The sequence below is a fragment of the Entelurus aequoreus genome, linkage group LG02 (assembly GCF_033978785.1).
Source record: "Entelurus aequoreus isolate RoL-2023_Sb linkage group LG02, RoL_Eaeq_v1.1, whole genome shotgun sequence".
In the NCBI taxonomy this organism is placed as follows: Eukaryota; Metazoa; Chordata; class Actinopteri; order Syngnathiformes; family Syngnathidae; genus Entelurus; species Entelurus aequoreus.
The window spans coordinates 25837149-25854185 of NC_084732.1; the positions used below are offsets into that span (position 1 = coordinate 25837149).

Here is a 17037-nt window from a genome sequence, read left to right on the forward strand (position 1 = left end):
CCATACTAAAACAAAAAAATAGATTTTTTTCCCCTCATCTTTTTCCATTCTTCATACATTTTTGAAAAATCTCCAGAGAGCCAGTAGGGCGGCGCTAAAGAGCCGCATGCGGCTCTAGAGCCGCGGGTTGCCGACCCCCGGTCTATTCTATGCGCCTTATAACGCGGTGCGCCTTATGTATGAACAAAGTTTTAAAATAGGTCATTCATTGATGGTGCGCCTTATAGTGCGGACAATACGGTAAGTGATTATTTTATTATATATTTCATTTGATATCTAAATCTGCGTTTCGAAACTTAAGGTGTAATTTCTTGATGTGGCAACAGCGTAAATCGATAGATAGCGCTGGTGGCTTTTTTTCGACAAAGCGGCTCATTTCGACAGAACACCGGATTGCGTAAATGAGGAACTTGCTACTACACGAGAAAACATTGACGACAGACCAGCCTGTTAGTGGGTTTGTGCCATGGGTGTTGTGTAAAGGCAGTAGGCAGATGATGGAAAACTATGATGTAAAAGTCGCAATCTGGTCGCATTTCCGTTGCGACTGAAGTCACATTTGAAAAGATCAGATTCAAATTGGATTCAAACTACCTCTTGATCTGATGCGAAAACATCCGTTTGAAACACTTTTGGACTGGCAAAAAATATCCGGTCTGTGTCACTTGGGGGCAAAAAACTCAGATTTGGTGTGCAGTGTAAACAGGGCTTATTATTTCTTATGCTGTAGCCCGATTAATGTTCTTCATCCTAAAACAGCCAACTATTTGAATAGCAAATAGTTCAATCTGTAACTGTACTCTGACTGTTCGTAGACGGTAGTGCACTCCGTAAATGATCACGCCAATTAACAAACTGTACGTACCATTACAAGCTGAACTAGACTGTACTACATAGTGAAACCGGGGCTACTGACAGTACATTTTAGTATAAAATCCACCAATTTGAGCCCTTAAACTGCTTCCCATTTACTCTCCCGCTTTACTAACACTTTGTTTTTCCACTTTTATCCACGGATTACGTTGACTCCCCTTCCATTCTGAGGCTGCCGCCGCTTTTAACGCCGCGTCCTTTTTTCTTCCTTGAGCACCTGCCACCATGTTTGTTCACAGGTGTCCATCCTAGCCTGCGCTGCTTCTCCTCCCAACAGTGTGTGTTGCTATGGGTTAGGGTGGCTAAAGCAGCCATAACATCACACAGGGCTGTTCTAAACGTTGTTTAAAAGTCATATATCGTGATATTCAATCACCTCATCCCTCTATATATATTTTTTTTCTTTTTGTTTGTATCCTTGAACAGCTCTGCTTTGTTATGACTGCATTAGCTACGAGGGCTCAATAAATGGCACTGGATCACTTCCCCACAGAAGAAAGGACTGCAACTCTAAATCCCCCACAGGTACCAAATATGCAACTGGGCTTCTTGGGAGTCTTCTTTCCTCTTGGCTGTCTTTCATGTGTTTTAATGTTTTAACCAGAAATAATGTGCTGAATTTAGGGATTTTAGCTTACCTGTCCATCATGTTTTGCTCTTTTATCACCCCCCCTGTGAATGCCATGCATTAATAGGATGAGCAAAGGTTGCCTTCTTGAAGTGAAAATGAGCTCACTGTGTGAACATTTACATGACTGGAATGACATTATCAGGAGACTACAAAGGCACTATGGTGCAACAAATGTGGAAATATTACACATTCTCATTAGAACCATGTAATATTCTTTAGATTTTTACACATCTAAAGGCTAAACGTGCACTGTAAAACATTAATGGTCATTAGTTTAGTTAATGTTTGGATTTGAAATCAGAACATCCTTCTGATTATTTAATTTCCAAATAATAATAAAATAGCTTTGTTAATTTGGTTACTAGTCAGCCAGTTACTTTCTTTAGGGGAAACACAATGAAATAAATATTTACATCATATTACAGTGGAACACCCATAATCAAACACCCCTTAAAGGGCCCCTATATTGCAAAACCAAAATTTCTTACGTATTGGTACCTGCTGTTGTGTATGTGGGATCTGCATAAGTCATGACAGTTTGAAATAAAACCGCTGAGGCATTATAGAGTTATTTATAAAATAATCTTGCCTACTTCCGATACACGAGCCATTTGGATTTTTCTCACTTTGTAACGTTTTTCCCATCAATTACGTCAGCAGATTATCCATATTTATAAAGTTTTACCCGACGACGTGCAGTCAATAAGATCCTTCTTTTTCGCTATCCTCTTGTTGTGGGGCATTCATCCGCCGCAGTTGCCATTGCTGATACAATGTAGCGTACTACGAAAACATGGGTGACGGGGAGAAGACTCAGTCGAAGTGGAGGCACGTAAATTAGACCGACCACTAAACAGCGCATCCTGAAGAGGCGGTCTGTAAAACATAATTTATGCAAGATTGTGACCACAATCTAATAACATTACATGTTATGTAGACCACAAGGAAGTGTATTAAATGTAGGGGGAAAAAAATCATAATATGACTCCTTTATTGTCGTAAAATATGGTAGCAGCCAATTAAAATTCACAAAAACGCAGCTGTCAAATTTTGCAATGTCACCTAAATCATCAGCGTTTTGCATTTTCTTTGGCTTTTTTACAATCGTTCCAAAGAAACGGATTTGTTGTTAACTTTTTTTTTATTAGATTTTTTTAACAATTGTCTGTGAAATTATAATTTTTTCAATCAAATTAACAACATTTTTTTACTTTGATTAATAGCAGTTAATTACTTGTTTGCATGATTTAAAATAACTTTTAAAAAAAGACCAAGATATTTTGACACAAATGCAATTTTACTGTCAAAATGTCATGCACAAACATTTTTAAAACTTGTTACCTGAATGCACAACATTTATTTGCTCAAAACCTGTTAACAGTTAAGTATTAAGTGCACATTTTGAACAGTTCTGCAATCATATTGTAAATAACAAGGTGCTGATAATGCACTGGCGTATGCATTGGCCTGATCACTGAGTGTGTAACAAACCACACCACCTTTTAGGTAAGGGGATTAATGGCGTGCGTTAACACATTAACTTGGAGAGCTTGTTATTTAGATTTGTATGACGTTACAATGTTACATAAAGCATTACCTGTGCAGTTTTTATGAAGATGACAGTTTGACTCAAGTACAAACTAATTTAATGTCATTATTTTCAAAGTAAAAATTGGTTTCCAAAAAAAAAAAAAAAAAAGTATAACTTTTGAGCAGATATCTCAAACTCGCTTTCATTATAGGCCACACTGCAAATATGACTGCTCTAAGAGGGCACCTTGTAACAGTGAATATACTTGAATATGAATTTATAACCCCCTAATTGAATAATTACACAAAGGCCTACTGAAACCCACTACTACCGACCACGCAGTCTGATAGTTTATATATCAATGATGAAATCTTAACATTGAAACACATGCCAATACGGCCGGGTTAACTTATAAAGTGCAATTTTAAATTTCCCGCCACACTTCCGGTTGAAAAACTCCTTTGGATATGATTTATGCGCGTGACGTCACAAAATGCACGGAAGTGTTTGGGCCCTATTGGACACAATACACAAAGCTCTGTTTTCTTCGACAAAATTCCACAGTATTCTGGACATCTGTGTTGGTGAATCTTTTGCAATTTGTTTAATGAACAATGGAGGCTGCAAAGAAGAACGTTGTAGGTGGGATCGATCGGTGTCTTAGCGGCTAAGTACAATACTTACAGCAACACAACAAGGACTACTTACCCTGATAGAAGACGCCTAGCCGATGCTTGCCGCCAAACCCACGGATGAAGTCCTTCGTTGCGCCGTTGATCGCTGGAACGCAGGTGAGCACGGCTGTTGATGGGAAGATGAGGGCTGGCTGGCGTAGGTGGAGCGCTAATGTTTTATCATAGTTCTGTGAGGTCCGGTTGCTAAGTTGCTAAATTAGCCTTAGCGTCGTTAGCAACAGCATTGTTAAGCCTTACCAGGCTGAGAATTTTTAACTGTGTAGTTACATGTACATGGTTTAATAGTATTGTTGATCTTCTGTCTATCCTTCCAGTCAGGGGTTTATTTATTTTGTTTCTATCTTCATTTGAGAACGATGCTATCACGTTAGCTCAGTAGCTAAGTGTGTCACCGATGTATTGTCTTGGAGATAAAAGTCACTTTAAATGTCCATTTCGCGTGCTTGACTCTCATTTTCAAGAGGATATAGTATCCAAGGTGGTTTAAAATACAAATCCGTGATACACAATAGAAAAAGGAGAGAGTACATAGTTCTGTGAGGTCCGGTTGCTAAGTTGCTAAATTAGCCTTAGCGTCGTTAGCAACAGCATTGTTAAGCCTTACCAGGCTGAGAATTTTTAACCGTGTAGTTACATGTACATGGTTTAATAGTATTTTTGCTCTTCTTTCTATCCTTCCAGTTAGGGGTTTATTTATTTTGTTTCTATCTTCATTTGAGAACAATGCTATCACGTTAGCTCAGTAGATAAGTGTGTCACCGATGTATTGTCTTGGAGATAAAAGTCACTTTAAATGTCCATTTCGCGTGCTCGACTCTCATTTTCAAGAGGCTATAGTATCCGAGGTGGTTTAAAATACAAATCCGTGATTCACAATAGAAAAAGGAGAGAGTGTGGAATCCAATTAGCCAGCTTGTACCTAAGTTACGGTCAGAGCGAAAAAAGATACGTCCATCACTGCCTCCCAAGTCCTTCACTGTAACGTTCCTCATCTACGAATCTTTCATCCTCGCTCAAATTAATGGGGTAATCGTCACTTTCTCGGTCCGAATCTCTCTCGCTCCATTGTAAACAAAGGAAAATTGTGAGGAATACTAGCTCCTGTGACATCACGCTACTTCCGGTACAGGCAAGGCTTTTTTTATCAGCGAGCAAAAGTTGCGAACTTTATCGTCGATTTTCTCTACTAAATCCTTTCAGCAAAAATATGGCAATATCGCGAAATGATCAAGTATGACACATAGAATGGATCTGCTATCCCCGTTTAAATAAAAAAATGTCATTTCAGTAGGCCTTTAAGTATTTTTTTTTTGTATTTTTGATAGCAAAAAAAAGTTTGGAAGATAGGCCATTGTAAGTATTGATTAATTGATTGATAAGTTTATTGACATCTTAAAGAATTGAATCCATGTAATGTTTTAAAAAGGCAAATGGATGGCACAAAAAGCCAAAAGGCTTGTTTCCATTGTGGACCATTAAATATTCATCACATTTAATAATAAAAGATATATAACCTGTAACATGTATATAAAAAATTACGTTAAAAAAATGGATAAATGATGTACATAAACACAGTATACATGTCAGGTGATTTGAAAAAAAATATGTACAAAAAATGGGAGTTGGGGGGTATATACACTATGTACATGACTATGCACATGTTGACTCCAAAATATTAAATGTTTCTCTGTCAAAATTCAGAGATAAAATACATCTATCAATAAATACTAGGTGCTTTATTGATGCACGTTATTTCCAGGCTTTTACAGGCCGCATAAAATAACGTGGCGGGCCACATGAAAGGGTGTGGCGGGGCTCGTGAAAGGGTGTGGCGGGCCTAGTGAAATGATCATTGAAGCAGAATTCAACAAGCGTTGGATTGTTCACCCACTGATAGGGAACGCCAGTTGAGTTTAGACTGTCGTGAGACAGGTTAGTTTTACCCTCCTGATGATGTGTTCTTGCAATAGTAATCTCGTTGTGTAATGATAATTTCCACATGGCCTTGTAAAATGATGTGGTGGGCCGCTTAAAATGACGTTCCACTATATCAGGGGTCACCAACCTTTTTGAAACCAAGGGCTACTTCTTGGGTACTGATTAATGCGAAGGGCTACCAGTTAGATACACACTTAAATAAATTGCCAGAAGTAGCCAATTTGCTCAATTTACCTTTAACTCTGTTATTATTAATAATTAATGATATTTATCTTTGTGGAAACACTGATCATCTTAATGATTTCTCACAATAATATATATAGAAACAGATAAATATCAATATGCAACACTTTATTTTTATATTTTCTCTAAGTGCACATTTTTCAAATTGAACATTTTCAAATGATCACTTCTAAGACAGTCTTGTGAAATCACAATATCCCATTTTAACTAGCTAGCCACTAACATTTTTTAACAAATCATGAATTACTTTGCACCATGTTTGTACAAATAATAACTCATGTAAAATACAAAAGTAAACTCTCAAATTTTTAAATCATGTCACACTTTGAACTGGACACCAAATCTGTTATCTGTTTCTTTGTCAGTTAGTGGGAAGCCTGGCATTGCATGCTGTTAACTAGTGTGTTGTACTCTGGTGTGTAACTTGACACTGCAACTCTGAGTGAGTCTTGCAGATGTGCATCAGTGAGGCGTGTTCTGTGTTTGTTCTTGATGAAGTTCATGTCAGAAAAGGCTGATTCACAAAGATAAGATTTTTCCTCATTGTTTGCGGAACCTTCTTAATCTTTTGGACATATTTTCACAGCAATCTGGCCTTAAGCTTAATTATGATAAATGTAAAATGTTAAGGATCGGAAATCTAAAGGGAACGTCCTTTCGAATGGAATGCAAAGTGCCTGTTTTGTGGACAGATGGACCAGTTAACATACCTGGTGTTGTTGTCCCAGAAAATCTGGAAGATCTAGGCTCAGTAAATTATGATAATCGACTAAGAAAGCTGGACAAAATTATGCAATTATGGAAAGGGAAATCCTAACCTTGTATGGTAAAATGTCTATTGCCAACTCGGTAATTATTCCTCATTTATTTATTTGTTTTGTGGGGGGGGGGGGGGGGGGGGGGTTTTTTGAGCGGAGGGTCTTCGATTTTGTCTGGAACGGCAAACCAGAAAAGATTAAAAGAAAAGTTTTGTACAAAGAGTATGAATATGGGGGCCTGAAACTTCTCAACCTTGAAGCTATGTGTCTGTCTTTAAAAGCATCGATTGTTCCAAAGATGTATTTAAACATTGAGTGGTACACAAATGTCCTGTTGGACAAAAAACATGTACTGTATCAAAAGAAATTGTATCCTTTTTTACAAGTGATCCCTTCCCAGAGAGTCTGCTGGGAAACATGGCGGGGTTCATAAAGGAAACAATCCACTCATAGTGGTGTTTTCAATTTTATGTGCCAGAAAAAAGTGACGATATTTTGCAGCAGTTAACATGGATGAACTCTAATATTGTAATAGATGGAAAGCCTTTCTTTTGGAAAAATATGTTTGAAAGAGGAATCATTTTTGTCAATGATATTATCAATGAGAATGGTAAAATTATGAAGTATGATGAATTTAGAGCTATGTATGGTGATGCTTGCTCAAGCTTTTCATTTTATCAACTAACTGGAGTAATTGGGAAAAGATGGAAACAAATAATTAATTATGGAACTACTAAATTATTAGTTTGTAAACCTCTAATAAGAAATTGTAGTTGGCAAAAAGGAACTAAAATAAATAGAAAAATATATAATTTTTATTTAATGAAGAAATCTTTGAAGGCTGCCTCATACAACACAAATGGAAAATGGGAGGACTTTTTTGACTGCCCGTTGCCATGGGATGCCATATTCAAACTAATCTATAAAACTACTATCGATGTGCAAAATCGTTATTTTCAAATTAAAATTATTTATAACTTCTTACCCACAGGGAAAATGTTAAAATTATGGAATATGACAGAGTCAGATGATTGCCGATTTTGTTGTCAGGAGCCTGAATCCACCCTGCATTTGTTTTGGTATTGTCATATTGTGTCTTTGTTTTGGGTGGAAGTTAAAAAAATGTGTTTAAGGATTGGTTTGTTTATGAAGCTTAATGTGGTTTCTGTTATTTTAGGAGAGTTCATTGACAATCATGATTTAGTCAATTTATTTATAGTACTCTGTAAAATGTTTATTTTTAAGGCCAAAAACAGATATTCACTTAGTATTACTTTCTTTAAAACATTTATTCAGTATTTTCTAACTTTAGAAAGTTACATGGTTGAAAACGATAATGATGCCAAAAAACGTTTAAAAAAAGATGAGAAGTCCTCAAAGGCTTATTTTGAAAGTATAATTATGTTTATAGATTATATGATATCTGTTGTTGTGTTCCCTAATTTGAGTGACCTGGACATAATCTGGACTGTAAATAAATGCTTATTTTGACAATGTAATTTTGTTTATAAATTATATGCAATCTGTTGTGTTCCCTAATTTGTTTCTGTGTACATGAATGAAGGTGTGTGTTGCTGAGTCCGACTTGGACATTATCTGGACTGGGCCTGGTTTAAAAAACCCTTTAAACAAATATAAATTCATTGACAACCTGGTCTGTTGAAGATAAGGCCCTTTTTTAAAAAATAAAATAAAATAAGATAAATAAATAAAAAACATTTTCTTGGATAAAAAAGAAAGTAAAACAATATAGAAATAATTACATAAAAAATAGTAATTAATGAAAATGTTAGTGGACCAGCAGCCTATACAATCATGTGTGCTTCAGGGACTGTGTCCCTTGCAGATGTGTTGTCTATGTTGTGGGAACCAGAATATTGGTAGCAGAAAGAAATAACCCCTTTTGTGTGAGTGGGTGTGGATGAGTGTGCATGGGGGAGGTTGTTTGGGTTGATGCACTGATTGAAAGTGTATCTTGTGTTTTTTCTATGTAGATTTAATTTAAAAAATTAAAAAAAATAAAAAAAAATTTATTTTTTTTTTTAATTTTTAATTTTTATTTTTAATTTTTTTTTTTAGAACAGGCCCGCGGGCGACTCATCTGGTCCTTACGGGCGACCTGGTGCCCGCGGGCACCGCGTTGGTCACCCCTGCACTATATGAAGGGACACATTTGAATAATTTGCATTGTGGGTATTAAGTCCCCTCATGACTATCTTCAATCATCACCACCAATTTGAATTCAATTCATTCCCCTTGAGATGCAGCCTCTCGTGTTCGAGGGGGTCCCAGCACAGATACAGAATAAAACATAAAACATACATTACAATAATACACAACAAACACAGTGCTCTACCATTCCACACCATACAAGCTCACACACGTGATAATCCTTTGCAATTCAATACAGCACAACATCATCCTCTCCACAATGTTTCATTAGGACTTGTGTGTGAGTTTGTGTTTCATCCGTAAGCAGTTATGTGCTTACAATCTGCATGGATATAATTTTTGGGATGTTGGGGGATAACAAAAGGGCTCCAGGGGAGCGTTGGTGTTTGAAGCAGGCGTGTAGACAATTCTGCTAGTCCTGCCTCCTCTCTGAAAGATGGAAAAGGGATGAAAACGTCCTTTGAATCGGTTGGAAATCTGCCACAAAGTAACCACTGGTGCAGCAATTACACAGAGGTCTGCGCGTATTGCGTACATATCATATTTACTACATTAATAATCGTGTGTGACTATGTGCGCTTGGATAAGAGCTGCTGTTATCTCAGTCACGCTGCCTCTCATCTCATCTCATTATGTCGCTGTCGAGCCGCACTCTCAGAGGCTTGTTTACTGACACATCCACATTTAAAGCCCCTTATTAAAGTCACTCTCTTCGTCTTTATTATTATAATAGCTTCCTTTCCATTCGTTGTCATTTAAGGAAAAAGCTGCTGTTTAAAAGTACTTCAATTTATCTTTGCTCCTCTTTGGAGGACACAAACAAGTACGAGTTGTCATACCAGGTGTTCTCAGATCGCACATCAAGGAGACTTTCTCCGTACACATCAAGGAATGGCTCAGCTGCTGTAATTCCTCTGCAATGGCAAAGATCTGATGTCCGGTATTAAGATGTACATAGTGATTCACTTCCTAGTAGGTAAACACTTTTATGTTGTTCACTATGCTCAGGACCACAGCATGTGTTTGTCTAGCACTGTGCAAAAGTCATCAGATGTGTAGGCTAAATGTGACCAATCTAAGACTATGATCATGAACTGATGAAGCCAAACAGTCCAGTTGAATGCCCTCAGAATTACATGAATTGTTTTGGCAATGTTGGTATGATCACATATACGTACAGTAACTACAATGCAACGCAGTAGAGTGCTACTTCCTGTTTCATGGATAATGCTATTATAATTTGGGGGCAGAGTCCTTGGAGGTGTGGTAGAGTGCTGGTAGATGAGGTCCTTGTGAAAATGTAATGGCGTCTTTTTTGGTCCATGCACCATTCCTGTTAAAAGCTTCACGTAAATTTGTTTTAGTTATAGTACCGGTCAAAAGTTTGAAAACACTTCTGGTGTTTTGTACAAGCTAGTGGTGTTCTAATAGCGTTGACAGTACACGTCACAGAAAATTATATACCAATCCTCAGTTGCAATGTCAATCAGTGCCTCCAAGATGTTGCTTCTTTTTTTTGTGTGTGACTTTTCAGGTCTGAATTTTTGGCAGGTTTTTCATTAAGTTGAAGCAAAAGTTGCGATGTTTTGAGGCTGATTTTTTTCAATAACCCATCCATCTTATTCCGCTTATCCGAAGTTGAGTTGCGAGGGCAGCAGCCTAAGCAGAGAATCCCAGGCATGCCTCTCCCAAGCTACTTTGTCCAGCTCTTCCCATGGGATCTCGTTCCCAGCTGTAGTCTCTCCATCGTGTCCTGGGTCTTCATACCGGTCAAACGAGCCCTAAACCGTTCGGGGGCATCCTGACCAATTGCCCGAACCACCTTATCTGCTCCTCCCGATGTGGAGGAGCAGCAACTTTCCTCTAAACTCCTCCAAAATGACTGTGCTTCTCACCCTATCTCTAAGGGAGAGCCCTTCCACAAGATCACAGACCGCTTGTTATGTGATCTTGTCCTTTTGGTCATAACCCAAAACTTATGACCATAGGTGAGGAAAAGGATGTAGATCGACCGGTAAATTGAGAGCTTTGCCTCTCGACTTAGCACCTTCTTCACCACGATGGACCAATACAGGGTTTGCATCACTGCAGACGCTGCATGTCTGTTGATCTCACGATACACTCTTCCCTCATTCCTGAACCACACCCCGAGGTACTTGAACTCCACCACTTGGAGCAGGATCTCCTCCCGATCCCGGAGATGGCACTCCAACCTTATAAAAATGCTGTTCATAAATTTTTATGGTCATTTTCAGTATGTCGACTAATCTCAGCAGCAAAATATAACGCCGGAATAATAAATACATAATATTTAAGAAAACAGAATTTTGGCATTGGATTAATATTGGAATCGTCGGGCATATACACAAATTCAAGATTCAGGATCAAATCAGAAAAATGTCAATCGGTGCAACCCTAAGATTGAAAATTCAAAGATTCTTTATCGTCAGAGTTTCCATACATGTAAGACTTACGGAATAACCTAAATATTGTTTCTAAGACCAGAGTCCTCATATATTAAAGGAAACCAATCAAACCCCACACTTGTGTTGGATAATGGCAAGTGAAAACTCACTTAAGGCAATAACCCAGAATCTGTGGGGTATTCGGCCAAGTGCCAAATTGTGATACATTGAAATTTTCAGACTCCATGTGTTTGCAACCTGCTAACGCTATTGTTTTTATTATAATGACTAACTGGACTGCAAATTGTCAACACAAGTCTAAGAACTGTATGAAAACATGACAATGAAACACATAATGCATGTTCCAATATTTACGTGTTTGAACAGATGGCGTTCAGCAAATATAACAGATGTTTTCTTATGTTAAGTCAATTGTTTCGTATTGAAAAATATTGTAGTTAGATTGTAGCGCTTGTCTTAGCATTCACCATTAATCTTCTTTGCGGCTTCATTCACACGATGGTCAAGCAGCTTGAGCGTATCATTAAAACAAGTGAGAGTGAGTGTAGCGTTTCAGCAGAAAATGCCCTTTTGCTGTTCTGTTCTTAAATGTTCCAGTCGTTCAAATAGAGAGATAGTAAAGACCTTTCATATCGTCCCAAAAGTTGTTCATAAAGGTAATAAAGTCAGGGGAAAAAACTAAACTGCGTCGAAGGAAATTACTCGTAAAAATATCACTTTCATCATCTTGTGGAATACAATCGGACCACGTTTGTGTCTGCAGCGATCATTTTTAAAAATGTTTATTTGAACATTTGATTTGTTTGAGAAACTTAGTGTGATGCAATCAAGTTTATTCTCTACTATATTAGTAGTGTTTGAGAGCAGAACTAAGCGTAAAGACAGGACAATAGATCACATTAGTTTGTATTATTCTGTTGTTGCTATGCCTAAATATAACTATGAATACCTGGTTGTGCCCAGTAATAATTATTGTGATTGTTGGTCCAATCTACCGTATTTTCGTTGGTGATTTTCATTGTTGTTGTGCAGGAAAGCCAAGTGCTTTATTCCACACGAATGACCACATTATAGCGTCTTTGGTGCAATTTCTTAGTGTCAAGAAAATATCCTTGATGGTATTAATAAACAAGATTAATACATCTCTCTGAGGCTCAACATCAGACTGAATATTCATATCGCTTCCAAATATTGCTGAATAACAGGGATATCTATAGATGAATAATTAGACAAAATATGAACTTCACACCATAAAAACAACTGCAGACATGAATTGTAGATGACAGATTAGTATTTGGAGCAAAAATCGACTGCAAACAAACTTATCCTTTTTTTCATTAGCGTCACGATCAGAGCAGCACGGCACTCGTTATGTCAATCAAATACGGTACTTGGCCATGCACAAATAAGTCCAACATTGTCTCTAACGTATTAATGGCAAGGCAAGGCAAGGCAACTTTATTTGTATAGCGCTTTTCATACACAAGGCAGACTCAAAGTGCTTCACAGACAACAAAGTGAAATGAAAGAAAATAAAAGCAAAATTAAAATGCAGACAATAAAAATAAAAACAGTGCAGACGTTAAAAGTTAAAAGATTAAAAGATTTAGCTGAAAGCTAAGGTGAACATAAAAGTCTTCAGTCTAGTTTTAAAAGTAGTGAGAGTTGGGGAGAGTCTGACATCTTCAGGAAGTTTATTCCAGCTATGTGTTGCATAGTGACTGAATGATGATCTCCCTTGATTTGAGTTTACTCTTGGAACCGCTAACAGATTGGTCTCAGAAGATCTTAGTGATCTAGAGGGCGTATATAGTGGGAGCATATCAGTGATATACTTGGGCCCTAGACCATGTAGTGATTTATATGTGAGCAGGAGGATTTTGAAATCTATTCTCTGATGTACAGGGAGCCAATGTAAGGATTTAAGAATTGGTGTAATGTGCTCACATTTTTTGGTCTTTGTTAGAACTCTAGCAGCAGCGTTCTGAACAAGCTGTAGCTGCCTGACAGTTTTTTTGGGAAGACCTGCAAGGAGACCATTACAATAGTCTAGCCTACTGGTAATAAAGGCATGTACAAGTTTTTCTAAGTCTTGAGCTGACATGAGCCCTCTAAGTCTTTTTACATTTTTGAGGTGATAGTAGGCCGATTTTGTTACTGATTTGATGTGACTGTCGAAATGTAAATCAGAATCTAAAATAACCCCAAGATTTCTGGCTTTATTTGAGGTTTTCAGGGACAGTGATTGAAGGTGTTGGATGACTTTAAACCTTTCTTTTTTAGCACCAAAAATGCTTAATTTGTGAACCCCTCTAGATGTAAAGACATGATTTTTCTCCAATATTTTATTATATATTTGCCTCTAAACCAGGGCTATTCAACTACATAATGAAGAGAGCTGCAGTTTCAAAAGCCCCAGGTCTCAGAGGCCGGACATCAAAATTTGGATGATTCTTTAGAAAGTGCCACCGCAGGTTATATTCCTTTGAGACTGGGTTTACTTATTTAGAAAATAAACACATCAGCTTTCACAATGCAATGTTAGTAAGTTACTTATTATGCCCTTGCTACTTTTTTCCAGCGTGTGTGACTCGACAGATAGTTAACAGCATGAAGGAACAGAAGCCAAGTATTGTTGATGGCTGATGTTGCTCCTTTTGAATTATTGTTCGTCCTCAGTTTTATCTCTTTTTACGTCTTCCTTTATTTAGATTTGTAAGACTGAAAATATAAACATTACAAAAGTATAATGTCCATTGTGAATTTACATAAATAAAATTGAAGTTTTAGTTGTAATACACACATCAAACATTGCACACATGTGGCTCAACACAATTAAACTTAAGGTGTAGCTTTGTCGACCTCTACTTGTCAAATTCTGGGCTACATGTATTAAACCAGTTTTGAGCGCCAGAGTTAAACAACCATGAAAAATACATCACAAAGTCAGCAATTTCAATACATTCATACTTTAAGTCAGATTTTCGCGGGGTTTTTTTTATTTTATTTTTTCAGGATCTCTTCTACTTACCCACTCACTTTGTTTCCATGCACTAAATTAGTCTGATATAAATGTTTTTCTTTTCCGGTTGACCTATGATGTCACACTGAGCATCTGCGACTCCTATGTAAACAATTTAGCTCTGTAGTACCTGATGTCAGCTGTAATATTGACACATATTGAATATGCTGATGTTAAAGAGCAGACAGCATCAATAAATTATCTTGGATTGCGCTACAAACATGACGCTACTTCCAAGGATGCATCGAAGCCGGATCTGATAGCTCAGTTACAGCTCATTTTATTACCTATTCTGTGTTGTATGTGTTTTATGTTGCACGATTGCACCAAGAAAAATTCCTAGTTTGTGAACCCGTTCTCAAACAATGGCAATGAAAACTATTCTGATTCTGGTTCTGATTCTGATTCTGATCAAGTCCGAAGCAAAGAAAGACTTGCGGCAGAGAGTTTTTTCAAAGGAATTTTCGGACAGAGAATCATGGAAACAAAACTTTTGAATGTCTCCAAGTTCATTCATAAGGCTCTGTGGATTGATGTAAGGAGTTTTAAATCCGAAGGAAAAGACCGTGCGTGCCCCGGGCGATACTGTTCCAGATGAAGGTTGCTATTGTCCTGGACGATCTTGCCAGTTGTGCGGAATACAAAGTTATTGTTAATCAGTTTGGATTGCACACATGCAGCGTGAAGACGTTTGTGTACAAATTATTATTCGCCTTTAATAGGCCTGCTTCGTTCTCTTTCATCTCATTTGTACTTAGTTCGGGAGTCCGAATGAAGCCGGCATTCTTAATTTCCTTAGCTACCTTCTTAAATAAATCTGTTTCTTTCTCCCCTTGTTCACTCCCTGGGAGGTGAGGGGAGCAGTGAGCAGCAGCGGTTCCGCGCCCGGGAATCGTTTTTGGTGATTTAACCCCCAATTCCAACCCTTGATGCTGAGTGCCAAGCAGGGAGGTAATGGGTCCCATTTTTATAGTTTTTGGTATGACTCGGCCAGGGTTTGAACTCACAACCTACCGATCTCAGGGCGAACACTCTAACCACAAGGCCACTGAGTAGGTAATTTCTAATTTGTGAAGCAAATAAACCGTCTCATTTTAATTACAGTTGTTGCTTATGTTTTTATTGAATGGTATCTGGTATCTCGGTCAAGAGATATGGTTTTTAATCGCATAATCCAGGTGTGTTAGTACCGGTTTTCAAAAACCGAACATGATCGGATTAAGGGGTTTCCATGGGTTGTAGGAGGCTTATTTAGAGCCGAACAATTTGAGAGTTCTGACTGATTTAGTGCATGGACATGTACTGACTGCTGCTTCATTGTGACACATATGCTTCACTGTTGCCCCCTGCGGGGTGGTGAAAGTACTAAGCAACCCCGTTTTGAATGGTTTCATCTGTTCAATTTCAAAACTTTGGTGGGCCCGAAGTGGCCCGCGTACCGCCAGTTGACAAGCCCTGCTGTAAACCTTTCAGTTGCCTATTAGGACTGTAGACCATCGCCTGAAACCCGGAAGTGCCTCTAGGTCACGTGATTGCAATCCAGCAATAGCTCAATTTCATTCTCCTTGCTTTTAGTCCCAGCAGTAAAGTGAAGGACGCTGTAATATCAGAGACTAATGCACTAACTGCCAATTGAATTTTAATGGCCCGTTCCTGTAAACATCAAAACCCTCACAATTTATACACCAACATTAAATGGGGAAATGAAAATGTCCCCAAACAAAATATGATGAGACTGGGGGGTGGGGGGAATCCATCATAATATGGGCGTTAGAAATAAAGCCCTGAGATAAGCCCTGCCCGCTCCCGCCCATGTAAATTCAATACAACAGTGCAGTGTGTGCAAAACAACCATTTGTCCTCATTAATGATCAGCCAAGAAGAGCAGAAACCTTGCTGTGGAACTTTTTTTTTTTTTTTTGCTCATTCTATCATTGCCTGCACATTATTATGTGGACTATCTCCTAACAGCCACGCAATGGTATGTAAATTCCCCCGGCCTTGTTAGAGGTGTTGGTAGGCTGTGTACTTGCACTTTTGGTTAATCACTCATCCTTGGCGTGACCCTCGCCACCAGCCTTGAGGACAGTCACACGGCGAGGGCCACCGCGGACTGACTGGCTGAGGCGGTGATGGATGAGGCGCGAGGTGAGGAGTGACGATGATGCATGATATGCGGAACTATTGAGGAAGCCTTTCAGGGAGCGAGAGGAAGTGTCCTGGCATTTCTAATCCGTAGACGAGGGACAGCTTCCTCTGCAGTGGACTTTTGTCAGAGTTACCGTTTCGTTAAAAATAAATCCTACAATTACAAAATTAGATGCATGATGATGTCAGCAAATTCCGGTAAGACAGCGGCAAAAGCATTCAACACAACCGGACGGGACAAGTCAGGCTATCTCCGAAAGTTGAAGATTGCCAGGTCAACTTAGTCTTTGAAGTCTGCGTTGGGTCCGGGGTTATTAAACTGGCAGCCCACGGGCACAATCCGGCCCCTGCAAATTACATCAGACTTTCTGGAAATGTGGCCCCAAAACAATTTAGTTGAATAGCCCTGGTGTATACAGAAGGGCGACATAGAAACATATGTCAACAATATGTCAATCAATCTTTCATTTTCTCAAAACTCGTCTGTGCGTCTTATAACCCGGTGCGCCTAATGTACGGAATCATTTTGGTTGTACTTACCTACCTCGAAGCTATTTTATTTGGTAAATGGTGAAATGATAAGTGTGACCAGTAGATGGC

General features: G+C 38.4%; 1 protein-coding gene across 4 annotated transcripts in view; it reads left to right on the plus strand.

Moving 5' to 3' along the window:
- LOC133631939 (SH2 domain-containing adapter protein F-like) overlaps positions 1-17037 on the plus strand; it is a 239498-nt gene that overhangs the window by 177519 nt on the left and 44942 nt on the right. For 2 of the 4 annotated variants that reach the window (XM_062024139.1, XM_062024156.1), the window contains exon 4: positions 1300-1398. The exons of the other annotated variants lie outside the window; for them this stretch is intronic. In XM_062024139.1, coding sequence (XP_061880123.1) covers positions 1300-1398 — 99 coding nt within the window. The remainder of the gene's footprint in view (positions 1-1299; positions 1399-17037) is intronic. 4 annotated transcript variants of the gene reach the window in all.